This window comes from Ranitomeya imitator, chromosome 2 (assembly GCF_032444005.1).
Source record: "Ranitomeya imitator isolate aRanImi1 chromosome 2, aRanImi1.pri, whole genome shotgun sequence".
NCBI lineage: Eukaryota > Metazoa > Chordata > Amphibia > Anura > Dendrobatidae > Ranitomeya > Ranitomeya imitator.
In genome coordinates, this window is record NC_091283.1 from 270,299,954 (window position 1) to 270,326,360 (window position 26,407).

At 50.5% G+C, this 26,407-nt stretch overlaps 1 protein-coding gene across 1 annotated transcript in view; it reads right to left on the minus strand.

Annotated features, from left to right (window-relative positions):
- Positions 1–14,338, minus strand: part of PRKCA (protein kinase C alpha) — a 148,385-nt gene extending 134,047 nt beyond the window's left edge. The window contains exons 1-2 of the mRNA XM_069749181.1: positions 14,066–14,338; positions 6,308–6,339 (exon numbers count right to left, since the gene is read on the minus strand). Of these exons, the coding sequence (XP_069605282.1) occupies positions 6,308–6,339; positions 14,066–14,247 (214 nt within the window). The 5' untranslated portion in view covers positions 14,248–14,338. The remainder of the gene's footprint in view (positions 1–6,307; positions 6,340–14,065) is intronic.
- Positions 14,339–26,407: the final 12,069 nt, after the last annotated feature.

Genomic DNA, 26,407 nt, shown 5'->3' on the forward strand with positions numbered 1-26,407 from the left:
CCACCATCTGGCCGCTTGCCCGGGACATGCGGGCACTTGGCGCAGGAGCGGCGGCCACAATGCGCTATTGTTGGAGCAGCGGACAAATAACGAGCCACTTATTCCGATGCCCCTGTGCCAGGCGCACCTGCCGCCAGCCACAGCGCCAAGCAGGATGGCGGCCCCCGCATTATCCGCAGGTCAGCCAGACCAGCGAAAAAAGGGGTAACAAGGAGCCGCAGATGATGGGGATGATAGTGAGGTCATCGACCACTGATGACATCATCACTCCAGTCCTATCTTACCATGCCAGTGTCATGCCCCGCCCCTCAGACCACCGCTGTCCCGCAGACACTGCGCTCCCATAATGCACTGCGCTGCCTTCCCCTTTAATACTGCAGCGATTGCTGCCAACATTAAGCCAGGGATTAATTACAGCAGATAAATCCCCTTTAAACGATCCTCCATAATCTGTCAGATTCTGCTCTCCAGTCACCGTGACGTGGGAACGGCTCCAGGAGCAGAGATCTAACAGCGGCTCCGCGCGCGCATACGGCTCTGAGGCACAAAGAGACGGCGCAATTCATCAGCAGCTCAGCAATAGCACGAGAAATCCAACAACAACCACCCCCTAAAATGCTGCTCATTACTGGAAAGAGTCATCAAGGTAATAAGCAAGGAAAAGATTACTGACAGATGAGAAGCCATGTCCCAGGATACAAATCAACAGGACATGGCAGGGGAGCTGGGAGATTTCAGCTCTGAAGGTGCAGAATAGTGAGTGCAGCTCTGGAGTATAATACAGGATGTAACTCAGGATCAGTAATGTAATGTATGTACACAGTGACTGCACCAGCAGAATAGTGAGTGCAGCTCTGGGGTATAATACACGATGTAACTCAGGATCAGTAATGTAATATATGTACACAGTGACTGCACCAGCAGAATAGTGAGTGCAGCTCTGGGGTATAATACACGATGTAACTCAGGATCAGTAATGTAATATATGTACACAGTGACTGCACCAGCAGAATAGTGAGTGCAGCTCTGGGGTATAATACACGATGTAACTCAGGATCAGTAATGTAATATATGTACACAGTGACTGCACCAGCAGAATAGTGAGTGCAGCTCTGGAGTATAATACAGGATGTAGCTAAGGATCAGTAATGTATGTACACAGTGACTGCACCAGCAGAATAGTGAGTGCAGCTCTGGAGTATAATACAGGATGTAGCTAAGGATCAGTAATGTATGTACACAGTGACTGCACCAGCAGAATAGTGAGTGCAGCTCTGGGATATAATGCTGATTGTAGAGATTCTTTCTAGGTGTGATGGTATGGGAATCCCTCTGTCTATTTTTGGCTGCACTTCCCCTTTAAGCCCCGTCCTCGGCCACATGTAGTAGATGGATTACAGAGGAGGAAGTGCGATTACTCAGAAGCCGTGGAGCATTTTCTCACGGTGACGCCGGTGGGTGAATATGGTAGAAACCACTAGAAAAGTGGAAACAGAAGGTGTCGTGCGATGTGTCAGCAAGAAAGTTCCCGCAGCGCCCCCTCTGGACAGGTCGCCTCGTTACACGGGAATCACTGTACACACGTTATAGAGGAGTCAGTCCCATGTAAATAACTTGGATCATTCTAGAACCTTCTATCAGACTATGTGATTATTCACTTCCTTATGGTTTCAAGAATGGCGCTAACTGTCAGTGGCTGAATCCGGAGGCCGAGACCCAACGGCTGAGTGTTTGTTACAGTGTGTCCGGACATGACTATCAACCCAACCGACACATTGTAACGAGACTGATGCAAACAGAGGACTGTCTGCACTGACACACAGTAACAAACCCGCAGAGCTCAGCCTGTCCTGGAGATCCTGGCACTGCAGACTGACAGGGGTCACCGTCTGAATATATGGGGTCCGCACCCCCGCGATCAGTCATGACACCTCTGCTCTCAGTATCGCACCCCGTGCTGTGCGGCAGTGACACCAGCAGCTCCGCGCCGCCGACAGATAAATATAGAGGAAAGCAAATACTTGGTAAAGGTCAGAATCTGCAGAAATCTGCGCGGCTGCCAGCAGGAAGGAGCCGGAACAGGGCGCAGGCTGAGGGGCCGCAGATAGAGGGGGACGCAGGCAGAGGGGGACGCAGGCAGAGGGGGACGCAGGCAGAGGGGCGGATAGAGGGGACGCAGGCAGTGGGGCAGATAAAGGGGACGCAGGCAGAGGGGGACGCAGGCAGAGGGGCAGATAAAGGGGACGCAGGCAGTGGGGCAGATAAAGGGGACGCAGGCAGAGGGGGACGCAGGCAGAGGGGCAGATAGAGGGGACGCAGGCAGAGGGGCAGATAGAGGGGACGCAGGCAGAGGGGCAGATAAAGGGGACGCAGGCAGAGGGGGACGCAGGCAGAGGGGCAGATAGAGGGGACGCAGGCAGAGGGGCGGATAGAGGGGACGCAGGCAGTGGGGCAGATAAAGGGGACGCAGGCAGAGGGGGACGCAGGCAGAGGGGCAGATAGAGGGGACGCAGGCAGAGGGGCGGATAGAGGGGACGCAGGCAGTGGGGCAGATAAAGGGGACGCAGGCAGAGGGGGACGCAGGCAGAGGGGCGGATAGAGGGGCTGCAGGCAGAGGGGCGGATAGAGGGGACGCAGGCAGTGGGGCAGATAAAGGGGACGCAGGCAGAGGGGGACGCAGGCAGAGGGGCGGATAGAGGGGACGCAGGCAGAGGGGACGCAGGCAGAGGGGCAGATAGAGGGGACGCAGGCAGAGGGGCAGATAGAGAGGGAGCAGGCAGAAGGGGACGCAGGTAGAGAGGACGAAGGGGGCACAGGGGGCGCAGGCAGAGGGGGTGCTGGGCTCACGGATGCCCTGGCCCTCCTCATCAGGTGCAGGCAGTACCCCTCTTACTATAATGTCTGGACGGGACCCTGACCCCAGGAGCTTACAATCTAATCTTCTTATCTCACATAAAGGTACCGTCACACTCAGCAACTTCACAACGAGAACGACAATGATCCATGACGTTGCAGCGTCCTGGATAGCGATCTCGTTGTGTTTGACACACAGCAGCGATCAGGATCCCGCTGCGACATCGCTGGTCGGAGCTAGAAGTCCAGAACTTTATTTGGTCGTCAGGTTGGCGTGTATCGTCATGTTTGACATCAAAAGCAACGATGCCTGCAATGTTTTACATGGAGCTAACAACCAGCGAGAACGATAAGTGAGTCGCCGTTACGTCACAGGATCGCTCCTGCATCGTTCTGGAGCTGCTGTGTTTGACGTCTCTACAGCGACCTAAACAGCGACGCTCCAGCAATCGGCTCGTTGTCTATATCGCTGCAGCGTCACTGAGTGTGACGGTACCTTTACACAATGTTCCAAACCCTCAGCTGTTAACAGCCAGGACTCTTCATTCACTGACAGGAAGCAGGGATCCTAGGAATGGTCACAGGCTTTCCCCCAGCTGAAACTTCTCTCCAGGTGATGTGACGCCGGCCCTTTAATAAATACTCTCAGGAGCTGGCGCCTTAAAGCTACAGTGTCCTGTTTGCTTCTAATTTCATCTCCAGGGGGCGCAGAGGACGATGAGGTGCAGCCCCCGGGGTCGGAGCGGTCACAACAGAGGCTGCGACAATGCCTAAAAAATAATCCGAGCACAGGGGTCCGGAGAACAAAGGTCAGCAGCAACCAGTGATGACCAAGACTTCTGCCCCCCATGTTTTACACTGCAGGGGGGCACACTTCTCTCTCTGCCCACAGGGCCATATCCATCACAGGCCTCCCCGCACCACGATCTGAGGCCACTCATCAGTAACAGTCGCTCCTGAGGGGACCCCAACGTGTCGGCTGTGGGGGGCCCCCTCATAACACTGTGGTCGAAATCTCAGCAGATCTTATAAAAGGAGTGATTCCCCCCCCCAAAACATGGCGTCCGGAGTCTGCTCCCCCATATCATTTGACCCCTTGTCTCGCCTGCTGCCCCCCACCCGTGTCATCTGCCCCCCCTCGTGGGGGGGGCAAGAGCAAATAGAAAATCACATGGACAATTGAGGGGGGGGGTCTTTGGGGGGGAGAGAGACAGCAGTAACCCCTTCATCACCGGCGCCTGCAGTGCTCGCCTCCCCCACTTTGCAGCCATACTGCTGCACTCCAGGCACTCGGGGGTGGGGGAAGGGGCCGTGCAGCCTCAGATATCCTGAGAATAGGAACAGCGCCCCCCAATATATAAAGGACATGTTTTCTACTGCAACCCCACTCTAATACTGTCCATCTGGCACAGCTGCAGCACCACACATGGCCTGCACACTGGGGGGCGCTGCTCTGGAGGAAAACAAACTATTCCTAATCCACAGGCCCTTTACAGGTTCCTGCTCCCCAAGAAGATGAGGAGCGATTCCCCCCCCCAACATCAGGGTGCAAATCAAAGCCCCCCACAATAATCACTGCACTGCAGAGATGAAAAACGACGGGGCAGAGGGCGGCCCGACGGGGCAGAGGGCGGCCTGTAAGTAAGAAAAAAAATCCAGCTCCGGAGTAAAAGTCATCAATTTTATTTCCACATATTTAAAATTCGGAAAAAGCTGCTAGCAAGTAACTGCACAACTATTCCAGAAAAGAAGCCAAGTTTTTTGTACCTGTCCTAATGACTGCATGTTCTGGATGTCCAATGGGATTTGTCGGGGTGGAGTTAATTATTCTCATGGCTATTCACCTGTTAAATCTGTTTTTATATGTCTTGTTGGGCTATTCAAGCTTATGCTGTGGACAAAGAGCACCATGCGTGCTCGAAACGCGTTCAGCTAACTTATGGCTTCTTTTCTGGAATAGTTGTGCAGTTACTTGCAAGCAGCTTTTTCCAAATTTTAAATATGTGGAAATAAAATTGATGACTTTTACTCCGGAGCTGGATTTTTTTTCTTACTTACTCAGCAGAGGACGTTGGGCGGTGGCGTTTTCCTTGCTCGGATGTTCCTGTGGACTCTCATGGATTTGCTGATGGGGGTGAGCTGAAACTTAACTTTTTCACTGTTCAGAGGGCGGCCCGACAGGGCAGAGGGCAACGCAACACGGCAGGGCAACAGAGCAGGACAGAGTATAGCACAGGGCAGCAGAAGAGATCGCAGGGCATCAGAGCACAGCAGAGCGGAGCAGGGCAATAGAGAAGGGGGCAGCGCAACAGAGAACAGCGGAGCAGAGTGCAGGGCAACACAGCAGAACAGCGCAGGGCAACAGAGATCCCGTCTCCCCTCTTCTCTCATATCCCCTCTCTAGTGTTCTCCCTTCTCCTCCCGTCTCCCCTCTTCTCTCATATCCCCTCTCTAGTGTTCTCCCCTCTCCTCCCGTCTCCCCTCTTCTCTCATATCCCCTCTCTAGTGTTCTCCCTTCTCCTCCCGTCTCCCCTCTTCTCTCATATCCCCTCTCTAGTGTTCTCCCCTCTCCTCCCGTCTCCCCTCTTCTCTCATATCCCCTCTCTAGTGTTCTCCCCTCTCCTCCCGTCTCCCCTCTTCTCTCATATCCCCTCTCTAGTGTTCTCCCCTCTCCTCTCATATCCCCTCTCTAGTGTTCTCCCCTCTCCTACCATATCCCCTCTCTAGTGTTCTCCCCTCTTCTCTCATATCCCCTTCTCTAGTGTTCTCCCTTCTCCTCCCGTCTCCCCTCTTCTCTCATATCCCCCCCTCTAGTGTTCTCCCTTCTCCTCCCGTCTCCCCTCTTCTCTCATATCCCCTCTCTAGTGTTCTCCCCTCTCCTCCCGTCTCCCCTCTTCTCTCATATCCCCTCTCTAGTGTTCTCCCCTCTCCTCCCGTCTCGCCTCCTCCGCTGCTGACGCCGTGTCCTGCAGAGCCCGTGGGCCGCTATGTGGAGGACACACTGGGCATTGTCCTAGAATATGAGCGGGCGGATCATGTGCCGCGGCACCGGGAAAAAGAACAGTAACACCACATTCTGCTCCACCTGCGCTGCTGCCGCTCCAGACACCGCCGCTCATTAGAGGCTCAGAGTCCTGACAGAAGCCGCAGATTACAGGACAATATGGAGGCAGAAGATCAGAGGCGACAGCCAGGAGCAAACCAGAACCTGAAGACACCCGGCCTGGTGTGAACGAGCGCTGAAAAAAAGAGCTAAAGAATAAAAGCTCAGAGACACAGGGGAGCCCGGTCTGTCACCTCCAGAAGCAGGGCCCCCGTCCCCGTCCCCCGCTATGTGGAGATATAAGGGGTGGATCAGGGAGAGACAAGCGTGAGACCCCCGAAATCACCAACAACTCTCCTCTTTCAGGTTGGACGCGCAGCAGACGGGGACACGACACACGGGGTCTCTTACCTTGACACTGGAATCCCTGCTTCCCGAAGCCCCTGAAAGAGAAGAGAAGTAACACAAATTACAGAGACCACCGGTGTCAAAACACAGGCCAAGACCCCACAAATATCACAACATGAACACTGGGGGGTCAGAAAGGAAAAGTGACAGAGAAACAGGGTAGGAAAGTGAACCCCAACATCAGTGTCATCCCGTTCTCCCAGCGTCGCCATCCCGTACCCCCAGTCAGCGTCGCCGTCCCGTACCCCCCAGAGTCAGCGTCGCCGTCCCGTACCCCCCAGAGTCAGCGTCGCCGTCCCGTACCCCCCGGAGAATCAGCTACAATGTCCGTACCCGGAGTGTCAGGCTCATTATCCTGTACCTTAAAACTGAATATAGGTGATGAGTGTACAGTACATAAACTGTGTGCAGTGTATAATATATAGGGGCCGCGTACAGTATATAGTGTGCAGTGTATAATATATAGGGGCAGCGTACAGTATATAATATATAGGGGCAGCGTACAGTATATAGTGTGCATTGTATAATATATAGGGGCAGCGTACAGTATATAGGTGATGGGTGTGCAGTGTATAATACATAGGAGCCGTGTACAGTATATAGGTGAAGAGTGTGCAGTGTATAATATATAGGGGCAGCGTACAGTGTATGGGTGAAATGTGTGCAGTGTATAATATATAGGGGCAGCGTACAGTATATAGGTGAAGGGTTGCAGTGTATGATATATAGGGCAGCGTACAGTACATAGGTGAAGGGTGTGCAGTGTATAATGTATAGGAGCAGTGTACAGTATATAGGTGATGGGTGTGCTGGGTATAATATATAGGGGCAGCGCACAGTATATAGGTGTACAATATATAGGGGCAACATACAGTATACAGGTGAAGAGTGTGCAGTGTATAATACATAGGAGCAGTGTACAGTATATAGGTGAAGGGTGTGCAGTGTATAATATATAGGGCAGTGTACAGTACATAGGTAATGGGTGTGGAGGGTATAATATATAGGGGCAGCGTACAGTCTATGGGTGAAAAGTGTGCAGTGTATGATATATAGGGCAGCGTACAGTACATAGGTGAAGGGTGTGCAGTGTATAATGTATAGGAGCAGTGTACAGTATATAGGTGATGGGTGTGCAGTGTATAATATATAGGTGAAGGATGTGCAGGGTATAATATACTGAGGCATCGTACAGTATATAGGTGATGGGCGTGCAGTGTATAATATATAGGGGCAGCGTACAGTACATAGGTGAAGGGTGTGCAGTGTATAATGTATAGGAGCAGTGTACAGTATATAGGTGATGGGTGTGCAGTGTATAATATATAGGTGAAGGATGTGCAGGGTATAATATACTGGGGCATCGTACAGTATATAGGTGATGGGCGTGCACTGTATAATATATAGGGGCAGCGTACAGTATATAGGTGAAGGGTGTGCCGGGTATAATATATAGGGGCAGCATACAGTATACAGGTGAAGGGTGCGCAGTGTATAATATATAGGGGCAGCGTATAGTATATAGGTGAAGGGTGTGCAGTGTACAATATATGGGGGCAGCATACAATATATAGGTGAAGGGTGTGCCGGGTATAATATATAGGGGCAGCATACAGTATACAGGTGAAGGGTGCGCAGTGTATAATATATAGGGGCAGTGTACAGTATATAGGTGATGGGTGTGCAGTGTATAATATATAGGTGAATGATGTGCAGGGTATAATATACTGGGGCAGCGTACAGTATATAGGTGAAGGGTGCGCAGTGTATAATATATAGGGGCAGCGAACAGTATATAGGTGAAGGGTGCGCAGTGTATAATATATAGGGCAGCGTACAGTACATAGGTGAAGGGTGTGTCGGGTATAATATATAGGGGCAGCATACAGTATACAGGTGAAGGGTGTGCAGTGTATAATATATAGGGGCAGCGTATAGTATACAGGTGAAGGGTGCGCAGTGTATAATATATAGGGCAGCGTACAGTATATAGGTGAAGGGTGTGCCGGGTATAATATATAGGGGCAGCATACAGTATACAGGTGAAGGGTGCACAGTGTATAATATATAGGGCAGCGTACAGTATATAGGTGAAGGGTGCGCAGTGTATAATATATAGGGCAGCGTACAGTATATAGGTGAAGGGTGTGCCGGGTATAATATATAGGGGCAGCATACAGTATACAGGTGAAGGGTGCACAGTGTATAATATATAGGGCAGCGTACAGTATATAGGTGAAGGGTGCGCAGTGTATAATATATAGGGCAGCGTACAGTATATAGGTGAAGGGTGTGCAGTGTACAATATATGGGGCAGCATACAGTATATAGGTGAAGGGTGCGCAGTGTATAATATATAGGGAAGCGTACAGTATATAGGTGAAGGGTGTGCAGTGTATAATATATAGGGCAGCGTACAGTATATAGGTGAAGGGTGTGCAGGGTATAATATATAGGGGCAGCGTATAGTATAGGTGAAGGGTGTGCAGTGTACAATATATGGGGGCAGCATACAGTATATAGGTGAAGGGTGCGCAGTGTATAATATATAGGGCAGCGTACAGTATATAGGTGAAGGGTGTGCAGTGTATAATATATAGGGCAGCGTACAGTATATAGGTGAAGGGTGTGCAGGGTATAATATATAGGGGCAGCATACAGTATACAGGTGAAGGGTGCGCAGTGTATAATATATAGGGGAAGTATATAGGTGATTGGTATTGGTATGCAGTGTAAAATATATAGTACAGTATGTGTACAGTATATTGGTGATGGGTGTGCACTATAGACTATATACAATGCACATTGTATACAGTGCCTACAAGTAGTATTCAACCCCCTGCAGATTTAGCAGGTTTACACATTTGGAATTAACATGGCATTGTGACATTTGGACTGTAGATCAGCCTGGAAGTGTGAAATGCACTGCAGCAAAAAAGAATGTTATTTCTTTGTTTATTTTTTTTTTAAATTGGGAAAAGTGTTTTCAGAGGGTCATTTATTATTCAACCCCTCAACCCACCAGAATTCTGTTTGGTTCCCCTAAAGTATTAAGAAGTAGTTCAGGCACAAAGAACAATGAGCTTCACATGTTTGGATTAATTATCTCTTTTTCCAGCCTTTTCTGACTATTTAAGACCCTCCCAAAACTTGTGAACAGCACTCATACATGGTCAACATGGGAAAGACAAAGGAGCATTCCAAGGCCATCAGAGACAAGATCGTGGAGGGTCACAAGGCTGGCAAGGGGTACAAAACCCTTTCCAAGGAGTTGGGCCTACCTGTCTCCACTGTTGGGAGCATCATCCGGAAGTGGAAGGCTTATGGAACTACTGTTAGCCTTCCACGGCCTGGACAGCCTTTGAAAGTTTCCTCCCGTGCCGAGGCCAGGCTTGTCCGAAGAGTCAAGGCTAACCCAAGGACAACAAGGAAGGAGCTCCGGGAAGATCTCATGGCAGTGGGGACATTGGTTTCAGTCAATACCATAAGTAACGTACTCCACCGCAATGGTCTCCGTTCCAGACGAGCCCGTAAGGTACCTTTACTTTCAAAGCGTCATGTCAAGGCTCGTCTACAGTTTGCTCATGATCACTTGGAGGACTCTGAGACTGACTGGTTCAAGGTTCTCTGGTCTGATGAGACCAAGATCGAGATCTTTGGTGCCAACCACACACGTGACGTTTGGAGACTGGATGGCACTGCATACGACCCCAAGAATACCATTCCTACAGTCAAGCATGGTGGTGGCAGCATCATGCTGTGGGGCTGTTTCTAAGCCAAGGGGCCTGGCCATCTGGTCCGCATCCATGGGAAGATGGATAGCACGGCCTACCTGGAGATTTTGGCCAAGAACCTCCGCTCCTCCATCCCTCCATCAAGGATCTTAAGATGGGTCGTCATTTCATCTTCCAACAAGACAATGACCCAAAGCACACAGCCAAGAAAACCAAGGCCTGGTTCAAGAGGCAAAAAATCAAGGTGTTGCAGTGGCCTAGTCAGTCTCCTGACCTTAACCCAATTGAAAACTTGTGGAAGGAGCTCAAGATTAATGTCCACGAGACACCCAAAGAACCTAGATAACTTGGAGAAGATCTGCATGGAGGAGTGGGCCAAGATAACTCCAGAGACCTGTGCCGGCCTGATCAGGTCTTATTTAAGACGATTATTAGCTGTAATTGCAAACAAAGGTTATTCCACAAAATATTAAACCTAGGGGTTGAATAATAATTGACCCACACTTTTATGTTTAAAATTTATAAAAATTTAACTGAGCAACAAAACTTTTTGGTTTGTAAGATTTATGCATCTGTTAATAAATCCTGCTCTTGTTTGAAGTTAGAAGGCTCTAACTTATTTGCATCTTATTAAACCTGCTAAATCAGCAGGGGGTTGAATACTACTTGTAGGCACTGTATATACATATAGTTAGTATGAAGGGGCAGTATATATAGATATGTTTGCCATATATGATGCATTGGAGCAGCGCACAGTATATAGTTGTATAGTACATAGGGGCTGCGTACAGTATAAAAGCAATTCTAAATGATGGATGAACGATATATAGGTGCAATGTACATTATAGGAGCAGGAGTATATACATATACAGTATAGAGGTGTATATAGACACTGGGTACACGGTGTAGAATATAAAGGTGTACATAGACGTACAGTAAATATTACATAGGGGCAGAATATGGTCTATACAGATAAACGGTGTACTGGGGCACCAGGCAGCATATAGGTGTAAGATGCATATAGTTGACAGGTATACAACGTATAATACACAGGACCATATATATATGTGTATATACATGTGTGATGTATGCAGATTATGATATACAGCATATAAAGTAGAGCGGCAGAGTACAGTATATAGGGATGGCGCATATTGATGTACAGTATATGATATATAGGGACAGTGTATGGTATAGATACGTGTACGGCATATATAAATACTGTTACACAGTAATGACTATATATGGGCATTATATGTGTGTATGATGGCTGTAGATGGTCAATATATAGCATGTATGGGCAGTGTACAGTATATAATGAATAGGTGCACGGTAAATAATATAGTACATGGTATAAGTAGTGCACACAAAAGGGAAGTATATTAATGTACAGTATATAGGTGTATACATATGATGGGTACACTGTACATATACAGGGGCAGCAAACGACATGTACAGTAGGTGTATACACAGGTGTGTGGTGAGTATAGAGGAGCAATATACAGGTGTATATAGATGGAAACTATATAGAAGAGTACAGTACATAGGTGTATATAGAAGAATCTACAGTACACAACAGAGGCAATATAAGGTAGAGGGAGTATATGAAGGTATATGGATAGGTATATAGGGGCAGTATATGGATTGTGGCATGCCGTAAACAGGGGCAGTATATAGATGATGTGTATATTATTTAGGGGCAGTATACAGATGTTGAGTACAGTATATGAGGCAGTATACAGATGATGTGTACAGTATATAGGGGCGGTACACAGATGATGTGTACAGTATATAGGGGCAGTATATAGATGATGTGTATATTATATAGGGGCAGTATACAGATGTTGAGTACAGTATATAGCGGCAGTATACAGATGATGTGTACAGTATATAGGGGCAGTATACAGATGATGTGTACAGTATATAGGGGCGGTACACAGATGATGTGTACAGTATATAGGGGCAGTATATAGATGATGTGTATATTATATAGGGGCAGTATACAGATGTTGAGTACAGTATATAGGGGCAGTATACAGATGATGTGTACAGCATATAGGGGCGGTGTACAGTATATAGGGGCAGTATACAGATTATGTGCAGTACATAGGGGTAATATACAGATGATGAGCACAGTGTATAGGGGCAGTATACAGATGTGTACAGTATATAGAGGCAGTATACAGATGATATGTACAGTATATAGGAGCAGTATACAGATAATGAATACAGTATATAGCAGTATATAGATGATGGTGTACAGTATGATGTGTGCAGTATATAGGGGCAGTATACAGATGATGTGTGCAGTATACAGGGGCAGTATACAGATGATGTGCACAGTATATAGGGGCGGTGTACAGTATATAGGGGTAATATACAGATGATGTGCACAGTGTATAGGGGCAGTATACAGATGATGTGTACAGTATATTGGAGCAGTATACAGATAATGTGTACAGTATAAAAGGGCAGTATATAGATAATTTGTACAGTATACAGGGGCAGTATACAGATGATGTATATAGTATATAGGGGCAGTATACAGATGTGTGCAGTATATAGGGGCAGTATACAGATGATGTGTGCAGTATATAGGGGAGTATACAGATGTGTACAGTATTTAGGGGCAGGATACATATGATGTGTACAGTATATAGGAGCAGTATATAGATGATGTGTTCAGTATATAGGGGAGTATACAGATAATGTGCACAGTATACAAGGGTAGTATACAGAATTAGTATAGTCTAGAGGGGAAGTATACAGATAATGTGTACAGTATACAGGGGCAGTATACAGATGATGTGCACAGTATATAGATGATGTATGCAGTATATAAGGGCAATATACAGATGATGTGTGCAGTATATAGGGGCAGTATACAGATGATGTGTGCAGTATATAGGGGCGGTATACATATGATGTGTGCAGTATATAGATGATGTGTACAGTATATAGGAGCAGTATACAGATGATGTGTACAGTATATAGGAGCAGTATACAGATGATGTGTACAGTATATAGGAGCAGTATACAGATGATGTGTGCAGTATATATGGGCGGTATACAGATGATGTGTGCAGTATATATGGGCGGTATACAGATGATGTGTGCAGTATATAGGAGCAGTAAATAGATGATGTGTGGAGTATATAGGGGCAGTATGTAGATGATGTGTGGAGTATATAGGGGCAGTATACAGGTGATGTGTGCTGTATATAGGGGTAGTATACAGATGATGTGAGGAGTATATAGGGGCAGTATGTAGATGATGTGTGGAGTATATAGGGGCAGTATACAGATGATGTGTGCAGTATATAGGGGCAGTATACAGGTGATGTGTGCAGTATATAGGAGCAGTATACAGATAATGTGTGCAGTATATAGGGGCAATATACAGGTGATGTGTGCAGTATATAGGGGCAGTATACAGGTGATGTGTGCTGTATATAGGGGCAGTATACAGGTGATGTGTGCTGTATATAGGGGCAGTATACAGGTGATGTGTGCAGTATATAGGGGCAGTATACAGGTGATGTGTGCAGTATGTAGGGGCAGTATATAGATGTGTGGAGTATATAGGGGCAGTATATAGATGATGTGTGCAGTATATAGGGGCAGTATACAGGTGATGTGTGCAGTATGTAGGGGCAGTATATAGATGATGTGTGGAGTATATAGGGGCAGTATACAGATTATGTGTGCTGTATATAGGGGCAGTATACAGGTGATGAGTGCAGTATACAGGGGCAGTATACATATAATGTGTGCAGTATATAGGAGCAGTATACATATGATGTGTGCAGTATATAGGAGCAGTATACAGATGATGTGTGCAGTATATAGGGGCAGTATACAGATGTGTGCAGTATATAGGAGCAGTATACAGATGATGTGTGCAGTATATAGGGGCAGTATATGGGGCACATTACATAAGGGCAGTGTACAGACTATAGAGATGAGCAGTATATAGGGGCACTATACGCTGTATACAGGGGGTGGTGACAGCTGCAGGGTCGCTCACCAGATGAAGTCGGTGCAATGGGAGCAGAATGTCGGCTGCTTGAAGAATCGGGCGATGAATTTGTGGTTCTTCACCTCGTGCACGTTCTTCTGCCGCAGGGCGCCTTTCCGGGCGAAGCGGTTGGCGACCTCATCAGGTGAAGACGAGGAGATGGAATCCTGCAGCAGAAAAACGTCCGCCATGTCCGGGAGCGAGAGCGGTGTGAGGCGAAAACCGCCGGGAAGCCGCAGCCGCTGCGGGAACCTCTGTCTGACTGACACCGCGACCCGCCCACAGCCAGCCAGCACCGCCCCTGCACGACGTTACCGGGAGGCGCGGCCCTGGAGCAGGAGGAGGAGCTGCCATCTGCCGGCAACACACGGGACTGCGCGGCGCCAAAAAAGGGGAGCGGGAGACACCTGCTGACAGAAAGCGGAACTGCTACTATTTATATAACTACCTGTACAGAGGCGACACCTGCAGGAGGAGACCAGGTACCGCACTCACTATATTATTACCTGTACAGAGGAGACACCTGCAGGGGGAGATCAGGTACCGCACTCACTATATTACTACCTGTACAGAGGAGACACCTGCAGGGGGAGATCAGGTACCGCACTCACTATATTACTACCTGTACAGAGGAGACACCTGCAGGAGGAGATCAGGTACCGCACTCACTATATTACTACCTGTACAGAGGAGACACCTGCAGGAGGAGATCAGGTACCGCACTCACTATATTACTACCTGTACAGAGGAGACACCTGCAGGAGGAGATCAGGTACCGCACTCACTATATTATTACCTGTACAGAGGAGACACCTGCAGGAGGAGATCAGGTACCGCACTCACTATATTACTACCTGTACAGAGGAGACATCTGCAGGAGGAGATCAGGTACCGCACTCACTATATTACTACCTGTACAGAGGAGACACCTGCAGGGGGAGATCAGGTACCGCACTCACTATATTATTACCTGTACAGAGGAGACACCTGCAGGGGGAGATCAGGTACCGCACTCACTATATTACTACCTGTACAGAGGAGACACCTGCAGGAGGAGATCAGGTACCGCACTCACTATATTACTACCTGTACAGAGGAGACACCTGCAGGAGGAGATCAGGTACCGCACTCACTATATTACTACCTGTACAGAGGAGACACCTGCAGGGGGAGATCAGGTACCGCACTCACTATATTACTACCTGTACAGAGGAGATACCTGCAGAAGGAGATCAGGTACCGTACTCACTATATTACTACCTGTACAGAGGAGACACCTGCAGGAGGAGATCAGGTACCGCACTCACTATATTACTACCTGTACAGAGGAGACACCTGCAGGAGGAGATCAGGTACCGCACTCACTATATTACTACCTGTACAGAGGAGACACCTGCAGGGGGAGATCAGGTACCGCACTCACTATATTACTACCTGTACAGAGGAGACACCTGCAGGGGGAGATCAGGTACCGCACTCACTATATTACTACCTGTACAGAGGAGACACCTGCAGGAGGAGATCAGGTACCGCACTCACTATATTACTACCTGTACAGAGGAGACACCTGCAGGAGGAGATCAGGTACCGCACTCACTATATTACTACCTGTACAGAGGAGACACCTGCAGGGGGAGATCAGGTACCGCACTCACTATATTACTACCTGTACAGAGGAGACACCTGCAGGGGGAGATCAGGTACCGCACTCACTATATTACTACCTGTACAGAGGAGACACCTGCAGGGGGAGATCAGGTACCGCACTCACTATATTACTACCTGTACAGAGGAGACACCTGCAGGAGGAGATCAGGTACCGCACTCACTATATTACTACCTGTACAGAGGAGACACCTGCAGGGGGAGATCAGGTACCGCACTCACTATATTACTACCTGTACAGAGGAGACACCTGCAGGAGGAGATCAGGTACCGCACTCACTATATTATTACCTGTACAGAGGAGACACCTGCAGGAGGAGATCAGGTACCGCACTCACTATATTACTACCTGTACAGAGGAGACACCTGCAGGGGGAGATCAGGTACCGCACTCACTATATTATTACCTGTACAGAGGAGACACCTGCAGGAGGAGATCAGGTACCGCACTCACTATATTACTACCTGTACAGAGGAGACACCTGCAGGGGGAGATCAGGTACCGCACTCACTATATTATTATCTGTACAGAGGAGACACCTGCAGGAGGAGATCAGGTACCGCACTCACTATATTATTACCTGTACAGAGGAGACACCTGCAGGAGGAGATCAGGTACCGCACTCACTATATTACTACCTGTACAGAGGAGACACCTGCAGGAGGAGATCAGGTACCGCACTCACTATATTATTACCTGTACAGAGGAGACACCTGCAGGAGGAGACCAGGTACCGCACTCACTATATTACTACCTGTACAGAGGAGACACCTGCAGGGGGAGATCAGGTACCGCACTCACTATATTACTACCTGTACAGAGGAGACACCTGCAGGAGGAGATCAGGTACCGCACTCACTATATTACTACCTGTACAGCGGAGACACCTGCAGGAGGAGATCAGGTACCGCACTCACTATATTACTACCTGTACAGCGGAGACACCTGCAGGAGGAGATCAGGTACCGCACTCACTATATTACTACCTGTACAGAGGAGACACCTGCAGGAGGAGACCAGGTACCGCACTCACTATATTACTACCTGTACAGAGGAGACACCTGCAGGAGGAGATCAGGTACCGCACTCACTATATTACTACCTGTACAGCGGAGACACCTGCAGGAGGAGATCAGGTACCGCACTCACTATATTATTACCTGTACAGAGGAGACACCTGCAGGGGGAGATCAGGTACCGCACTTACTATATTACTACCTGTACAGAGGAGACACCTGCAGGGGGAGATCAGGTACCGCACTCACTATATTACTACCTGTACAGAGGAGACACCTGCAGGGGGAGATCAGGTACCGCACTCAGTATATTACTACCTGTACAGAGGAGACACCTGCAGGGGGAGATCAGGTACCGCACTCACTATATTACTACCTGTACAGAGGAGACACCTGCAGAAGGAGATCAGGTACCGCACTCACTATATTACTACCTGTACAGAGGAGACACCTGCAGGGGGAGATCAGGTACCGCACTCACTATATTATTACCTGTACAGAGGAGACATCTGCAGGGGGAGATCAGGTACTGCACTCACTATATTACTACCTGTACAGAGGAGACACCTGCAGGGGGAGATCAGGTACCGCACTCACTATATTATTACCTGTACAGAGGAGACACCTGCAGGAGGAGACCAGGTACCGCACTCACTATATTACTATCTGTACAGAGGAGACACCTGCAGGGGGAGATCAGGTACCGCACTCACTATATTACTACCTGTACAGAGGAGACACCTGCAGGAGGAGATCAGGTACCGCACTCACTATATTACTACCTGTACAGAGGAGACACCTGCAGGAGGAGATCAGGTACCGCACTCACTATATTACTACCTGTACAGAGGAGACACCTGCAGGAGGAGATCAGGTACCGCACTCACTGTATTACTACCTGTACAGAGGAGACACCTGCAGGAGGAGATCAGGTACCGCACTCAGTATATTACTACCTGTACAGAGGAGACACCTGCAGGGGGAGATCAGGTACCGCACTCACTATATTACTACCTGTACAGAGGAGACACCTGAAGGAGGAGATCAGGTACCGCACTCACTATATTACTACCTGTACAGAGGAGACACCTGCAGGAGGAGATCAGGTACCGCACTCACTATATTATTACCTGTACAGAGGAGACACCTGCAGGGGGAGATCAGGTACCGCACTCACTATATTACTACCTGTACAGAGGAGACACCTGCAGGGGGAGATCAGGTACTGCACTCACTATATTACTACCTGTACAGAGGAGACACCTGCAGGGGGAGATCAGGTACCGCGCTCACTATATTATTACCTGTACAGAGGAGACACCTGCAGGGGGAGATCAGGTACTGCACTCACTATATTACTACCTGTACAGAGGAGACACCTGCAGGGGGAGATCAGGTACCGCACTCACTATATTACTATCTGTACAGAGGAGACACCTGCAGGGGGAGATCAGGTACCGCACTCACTATATTATTACCTGTACAGAGGAGACACCTGCAGGGGGAGATCAGGTACTGCACTCACTATATTACTACCTGTACAGAGGAGACACCTGCAGGGGGAGATCAGGTACCGCACTCACTATATTACTATCTGTACAGAGGAGACACCTGCAGGGGGAGATCAGGTACCGCACTCACTATATTATTACCTGTACAGAGGAGACACCTGCAGGGGGAGATCAGGTACCGCACTCACTATATTACTACCTGTACAGCGGAGACACCTGCAGGAGGAGATCAGGTACCGCACTCACTATATTACTACCTGTACAGAGGAGACACCTGCAGGGGGAGATCAGGTACCGCCAGGGCCGCCATCAGGGCATTACAGCCGTGACTGGCGTAAGGGGCCCGGTGAGCAGAGGGGGCCCGCATCGGGCCCCCTCTTACCTGCTCACCGGGCCCCTACCGGCAGCCGCAGGCTGAACCGGGCCCTTAGCGGCGGCCGGCGCTGCAGCTGTACGCTATTGACATGCGGGCCCGCGCCCGCACGTCAATCATTAACAGCCGCCAGCCGCAGCGTGCAGGTCGCCGGCGTCTGACGTCATTGTCAGTCGCCGGCGAGTGCACAGTGCAGCTGCGTGGAGAGATCAGGAGCGTGGCAGGTAAGTAGAACTTTTTTTTTTTTCTATTAAGAGCGGAGAGCGGCGATCGGGGGGGGGGTTGGGCAGAAGGCTGGACACAGAGGGGGCAGAAGGCCGCTGGACACAGGGGGGCAGAAGGCAGCTGGACACAGAGGGGGCAGAAGGCCGCTGGACACAGGGGGGCAGAAGGCCGCTGGACACAGAGGGGGCAGAAGGCAGCTGGACACAGAGGGGGCAGAAGGCCGCTGGACACAGGGGGGCAGAAGGCCGCTGGACACAGGGGGGAAGTAAAGCTGGACACAGAGGGGGCAGAAGGCAGCTGGACACAGAGGGGGCAGAAGGCAGCTGGACACAGGGGGGCAGAAGGCAGCTGGACACAGAGGGGGCAGAAGGCAGCTGGACACAGGGGGGCAGAAGGCAGCTGGACACAGAGGGGGCAGAAGGCAGCTGGACACAGAGGGGGCAGAAGGCAGCTGGACACGGGGGCAGAAGGCCGCTGGACACGGGGGCAGAAGGCCTCTGGACACAGGGGGGCAGAAGGCAGCTGGACACGGGGGCAGAAGGCCGCTGGACACGGGGGAAGAAGGCCTCTGGACACAGGGGGGCAGAAGGTCGCTGGACACAGGGGGGCAGTAAAGCTGGACACAGAGGGGGCAGAAGGCCGCTGGACACGGGGGCAGAAGGCCGCTGGACACGGGGGCAGAAGGCCTCTGGACACAGGGGGGCAGAAGGCAGCTGGACATGGGGGCAGAAGGCCGCTGGACACGAGGGCAGAAGGCCTCTGGACACAGGGGGGCAGAAGGTCGCTGGACACAGGGGGGCAGTAAAGCTGGACACAGAGGGGGCAGAAGGCAGCTGGACACAGATGGGGCAGAAGGCCGCTGGACACAGGGGGGCAGTAAAGCTGGACACAGAGGGGGCAGAAGGCAGCTGGACACAGAGGGGGCAGAAGGCAGCTGGACACGGGGCAGAAGGCCGCTGGACACGGGGGCAGAAGGCCTCTGGACACAGGGGGGCAGAAGGCCGCTGGACACAGAGGGGGCAGTAAAGCTGGACACAGAGGGGGCAGTAAAGCTGGACACGGGGGGGGGGCAGAAAGCTGGACACGGGGGGGGCAGAAAGCTGGACACGGGGGGGGGGGCAGAAAGCTGGACAGGGGGGGCGGGGCAGAAAGCTGGACACGGGGGGGGGGGCAGAAAGCTGGACACGGGGGGGGGCAGAAAGCTGGACACGGGGGGGGCAGAAAGCTGGACACATGGGGGGCAGAAAGCTGGACACGGGGCAGAGTGCTGGACAGAGATGGGGCAGAGTGCTGGACAGAGATGGGGCAGAGTGCTGGACAGAGATGGGGCAGAGTGCTGGACAGAGATGGGGCAGAGTGCTGGACAGAGATGGGGCAGAGTGCTGGGCAGAGTGCTGGACAGAGATGGGGCAGAATGCTGGACAGAGATGGGGCAGAGTGCTGGACAGAGATGGGGCAGAGTGCTGGACAGAGATGGGGCAGAGTGCTGGACAGAGATGGGGCAGAGTGCTGGACAGAGATGGGGCAGAGTGCTGGACAGAGATGGGGCAGAGTGCTGGACAGAGATGGTGCAGGATTGGAAACAGATGGGGCAGGATGGATACGATGGAGACAGATGGGGCAGGATGGGGAGATCATATGGGGTAGAATGGATACTCATGAGGGCAGGATGGGAGAACATATGGCTGGAGCCTGGAATGAGACACACGGTGGCCAGGATGGCGAATATTACCATAGGGGCTAATTAAGGGATATTATTATTGCAGTGATGTATTTATTTTATTTTTTGAGTATACTGTTTTAAATGGGGGGGCGGTCCTGTTACTGTGTAGAGTGATACTATGTTGCCTTCTTCATGTGGTGTAATGTAGAAGTTGGGAAAATTAAGTAATGTGTTCTACAAGCGGAACTCGAGATAACTGTTTTATTTCCTGCAGAGACGAGTCCTGGCTGGATAAAGTAATGGCGGTCTGTGCTGGATGAAAGATGAAGGACTTCACCTAGAGACGTCACTGGTGAGTCAGTGTTACCTATACACTTACACTATACACTATACACTGTATACTATATACAGAGGTCCTGTGTACAATGTCACCAGTGATCACTGTATTATCTATACATTATATACAGAGCTCCTGTGTGTAATGTCACCAGTGATCACTGTATTACCTGTACACAGACACTGCTTACTAATTACAGATCTCCTGTGCATAATGGCACTGATGGTGATAGTATTGTGGGTTTTTTTTGTATTACTGATCAGTATTGTAGTATTCAGTCATTGTTGGTAATATGTGGTCTGGTCATGATGTGGAGGTAATATGTGGTCTGGTCATGGTGTAGCGGTATTTGTTCCTTGTATTTTATATTATTCGATCACTGTGGTGGTAATATGTCATCTGGTCATAGTGTTGTGGTATTTGTTCCTTGTATGTAGTATTATAGGTCATTTTAAAAATTGAAAAATAAATAAAAATATACCTAAATTGTATTGCATATTTTAACAAATATTTAGTAGGTTACAGTAGAGTAGGGCCCGGCCAAAAGTGTCTACCTTGTTGTGGTGGCGGCTTAAAAAATCTTTTGGCCAAAACAAAAGCTGCCGGCTATATGTGTGATCTGGTGATGGGAACTGTTAATGTGTGATAGGTGAGAAGTGGAGATTTTCCAAGAGAGAGTGGTGGGACTGTGGACAGATCGTGGGGTGGAGCCTGGAGGCGGGGCTGGGGTGGAGCCTGGGCGGAGTTTCAAGGGGGCCCCGAAAATTTTGCCAGTATGGGGCCCCGAAATTTCTAGTGGCAGCCCTGGGTACCGCACTCACTATGTTACTACCTGTACAGAGGCGACACCTGCAGGAGGAGATCAGGTACCGCACTCACTATATTACTACCTGTACAGAGGAGACACCTGCAGGAGGAGATCAGGTACCGCACTCACTATATTACTACCTGTACAGAGGAGACACCTGCAGGAGGAGATCAGGTACCGCACTCACTATATTACTACCTGTACAGAGGAGACACCTGCAGGAGGAGATCAGGTACCGCACTCACTATATTACTACCTGTACAGAGGAGACACCTGCAGGAGGAGATCAGGTACCGCACTCACTATATTACTACCTGTACAGAGGAGACACCTGCAGGAGGAGACCAGGTACCGCACTCACTATATTACTACCTGTACAGAGGAGACACCTGCAGGAGGAGATCAGGTACCGCACTCACTATATTACTACCTGTACAGAGGAGACACCTGCAGGAGGAGATCAGGTACCGCACTCACTATATTACTACCTGTACAGAGGAGACACCTGCAGGAGGAGATCAGGTACCGCACTCACTATATTACTACCTGTACAGAGGAGACACCTGCAGGAGGAGATCAGGTACCGCACTCAGTATATTATTACCTGTACAGAGGAGACACCTGCAGGAGGAGATCAGGTACCGCACTCACTATATTACTACCTGTACAGAGGAGACACCTGCAGGGGGAGATCAGGTACCGCACTCACTATATTACTACCTGTACAGAGGAGACACCTGCAGGGGGAGATCAGGTACCGCACTCACTATATTACTACCTGTACAGAGGAGACACCTGCAGGGGGAGATCAGGTACCGCACTCACTATATTACTACCTGTACAGAGGAGACACCTGCAGGAGGAGATCAGGTACCGCACTCACTACATTACTTCCTGTACAGAGGAGACACCTGCAGGAGGAGATCAGGTACCGCACTCACTATATTACTATCTGTACAGAGGAGACACCTGCAGGAGGAGATCAGGTACCGCACTCACTATATTACTACCTGTACAGCGGAGACACCTGCAGGAGGAGATCAGGTACCGCACTCACTATATTATTACCTGTACAGAGGAGACACCTGCAGGGGGAGATCAGGTACCGCACTTACTATATTACTACCTGTACAGAGGAGACACCTGCAGGGGGAGATCAGGTACCGCACTCACTATATTACTACCTGTACAGAGGAGACACCTGCAGGAGGAGACCAGGTACCGCACTCACTATATTACTATCTGTACAGAGGAGACACCTGCAGGAGGAGATCAGGTACCGCACTCACTATATTACTACCTGTACAGAGGAGACACCTGCAGGAGGAGACCAGGTACCGCACTCACTATATTACTATCTGTACAGAGGAGACACCTGCAGGGGGAGATCAGGTACCGCACTCACTATATTACTACCTGTACAGAGGAGACACCTGCAGGAGGAGATCAGGTACCGCACTCACTATATTACTACCTGTACAGAGGAGACACCTGCAGGAGGAGATCAGGTACCGCACTCACTATATTACTACCTGTACAGCGGAGACACCTGCAGGAGGAGATCAGGTACCGCACTCACTGTATTACTACCTGTACAGAGGAGACACCTGCAGGAGGAGATCAGGTACCGCACTCACTATATTACTACCTGTACAGAGGAGACACCTGAAGGAGGAGATCAGGTACCGCACTCACTATATTACTACCTGTACAGAGGAGACACCTGCAGGAGGAGATCAGGTACCGCACTCACTATATTATTACCTGTACAGAGGAGACACCTGCAGGGGGAGATCAGGTACCGCACTCACTATATTACTACCTGTACAGAGGAGACACCTGCAGGGGGAGATCAGGTACTGCACTCACTATATTACTACCTGTACAGAGGAGACACCTGCAGGGGGAGATCAGGTACCGCGCTCACTATATTATTACCTGTACAGAGGAGACACCTGCAGGGGGAGATCAGGTACTGCACTCACTATATTACTACCTGTACAGAGGAGACACCTGCAGGGGGAGATCAGGTACCGCACTCACTATATTACTATCTGTACAGAGGAGACACCTGCAGGGGGAGATCAGGTACCGCACTCACTATATTATTACCTGTACAGAGGAGACACCTGCAGGGGGAGATCAGGTACTGCACTCACTATATTACTACCTGTACAGAGGAGACACCTGCAGGGGGAGATCAGGTACCGCACTCACTATATTACTATCTGTACAGAGGAGACACCTGCAGGGGGAGATCAGGTACCGCACTCACTATATTATTACCTGTACAGAGGAGACACCTGCAGGGGGAGATCAGGTACCGCACTCACTATATTACTACCTGTACAGCGGAGACACCTGCAGGAGGAGATCAGGTACCGCACTCACTATATTACTACCTGTACAGAGGAGACACCTGCAGGGGGAGATCAGGTACCGCCAGGGCCGCCATCAGGGCATTACAGCCGTGACTGGCGTAAGGGGCCCGGTGAGCAGAGGGGGCCCGCATCGGGCCCCCTCTTACCTGCTCACCGGGCCCCTACCGGCAGCCGCAGGCTGAACCGGGCCCTTAGCGGCGGCCGGCGCTGCAGCTGTACGCTATTGACATGCGGGCCCGCGCCCGCACGTCAATAGTTAACAGCCGCCAGCCGCAGCGTGCAGGTCGCCGGCGTCTGACGTCATTGTCAGTCGCCGGCGAGTGCACAGTGCAGCTGCGTGGAGAGATCAGGAGCGTGGCAGGTAAGTAGAACTTTTTTTTTTTTCTATTAAGAGCGGAGAGCGGCGATCGGGGGGGGGGGGTTGGGCAGAAGGCTGGACACAGAGGGGGCAGAAGGCCGCTGGACACAGGGGGGCAGAAGGCAGCTGGACACAGAGGGGGCAGAAGGCCGCTGGACACGGGGGCAGAAGGCCGCTGGACACAGAGGGGGCAGAAGGCAGCTGGACACAGAGGGGGCAGAAGGCCGCTGGACACAGGGGGGCAGAAGGCCGCTGGACACAGGGGGGAAGTAAAGCTGGACACAGAGGGGGCAGAAGGCAGCTGGACACAGAGGGGGCAGAAGGCAGCTGGACACAGGGGGGCAGAAGGCAGCTGGACACAGAGGGGGCAGAAGGCAGCTGGACACAGGGGGGCAGAAGGCAGCTGGACACAGAGGGGGCAGAAGGCAGCTGGACACAGAGGGGGCAGAAGGCAGCTGGACACGGGGGCAGAAGGCCGCTGGACACGGGGGCAGAAGGCCTCTGGACACAGGGGGGCAGAAGGCAGCTGGACACGGGGGCAGAAGGCCGCTGGACACGGGGGAAGAAGGCCTCTGGACACAGGGGGGCAGAAGGTCGCTGGACACAGGGGGGCAGTAAAGCTGGACACAGAGGGGGCAGAAGGCCGCTGGACACGGGGGCAGAAGGCCGCTGGACACGGGGGCAGAAGGCCTCTGGACACAGGGGGGCAGAAGGCCGCTGGACACAGAGGGGGCAGTAAAGCTGGACACAGAGGGGGCAGTAAAGCTGGACACGGGGGGGGGCAGAAAGCTGGACACGGGGGGGGCAGAAAGCTGGACACGGGGGGGGGGCAGAAAGCTGGACAGGGGGGGCGGGGCAGAAAGCTGGACACGGGGGGGGGGCAGAAAGCTGGACACGGGGGGGGGGCAGAAAGCTGGACACGGGGGGGCAGAAAGCTGGACACATGGGGGGCAGAAAGCTGGACACGGGGCAGAGTGCTGGACAGAGATGGGGCAGAGTGCTGGACAGAGATGGGGCAGAGTGCTGGACAGAGATGAGGCAGAGTGCTGGACAGAGATGGGGCAGAGTGCTGGACAGAGATGGGGCAGAGTGCTGGGCAGAGTGCTGGACAGAGATGGGGCAGAATGCTGGACAGAGATGGGGCAGAGTGCTGGACAGAGATGGGGCAGAGTGCTGGACAGAGATGGGGCAGAGTGCTGGACAGAGATGGGGCAGAGTGCTGGACAGAGATGGGGCAGAGTGCTGGACAGAGATGGGGCAGAGTGCTGGACAGAGATGGTGCAGGATTGGAAACAGATGGGGCAGGATGGATACGATGGAGACAGATGGGGCAGGATGGGGAGATCATATGGGGTAGAATGGATACTCATGAGGGCAGGATGGGAGAACATATGGCTGGAGCCTGGAATGAGACACACGGTGGCCAGGATGGCGAATATTACCATAGGGGCTAATTAAGGGATATTATTATTGCAGTGATGTATTTATTTTATTTTTTGAGTATACTGTTTTAAATGGGGGGGCGGTCCTGTTACTGTTTAGAGTGATACTATGTTGCCTTCTTCATGTGGTGTAATGTAGAAGTTGGGAAAATTAAGTAATGTGTTCTACAAGCGGAACTCGAGATAACTGTTTTATTTCCTGCAGAGACGAGTCCTGGCTGGATAAAGTAATGGCGGTCTGTGCTGGATGAAAGATGAAGGACTTCACCTAGAGACGTCACTGGTGAGTCAGTGTTACCTATACACTTACACTATACACTATACACTGTATACTATATACAGAGGTCCTGTGTACAATGTCACCAGTGATCACTGTATTATCTATACATTATATACAGAGCTCCTGTGTGTAATGTCACCAGTGATCACTGTATTACCTGTACACAGACACTGCTTACTAATTACAGATCTCCTGTGCATAATGGCACTGATGGTGATAGTATTGTGGGTTTTTTTTGTATTACTGATCAGTATTGTAGTATTCAGTCATTGTTGGTAATATGTGGTCTGG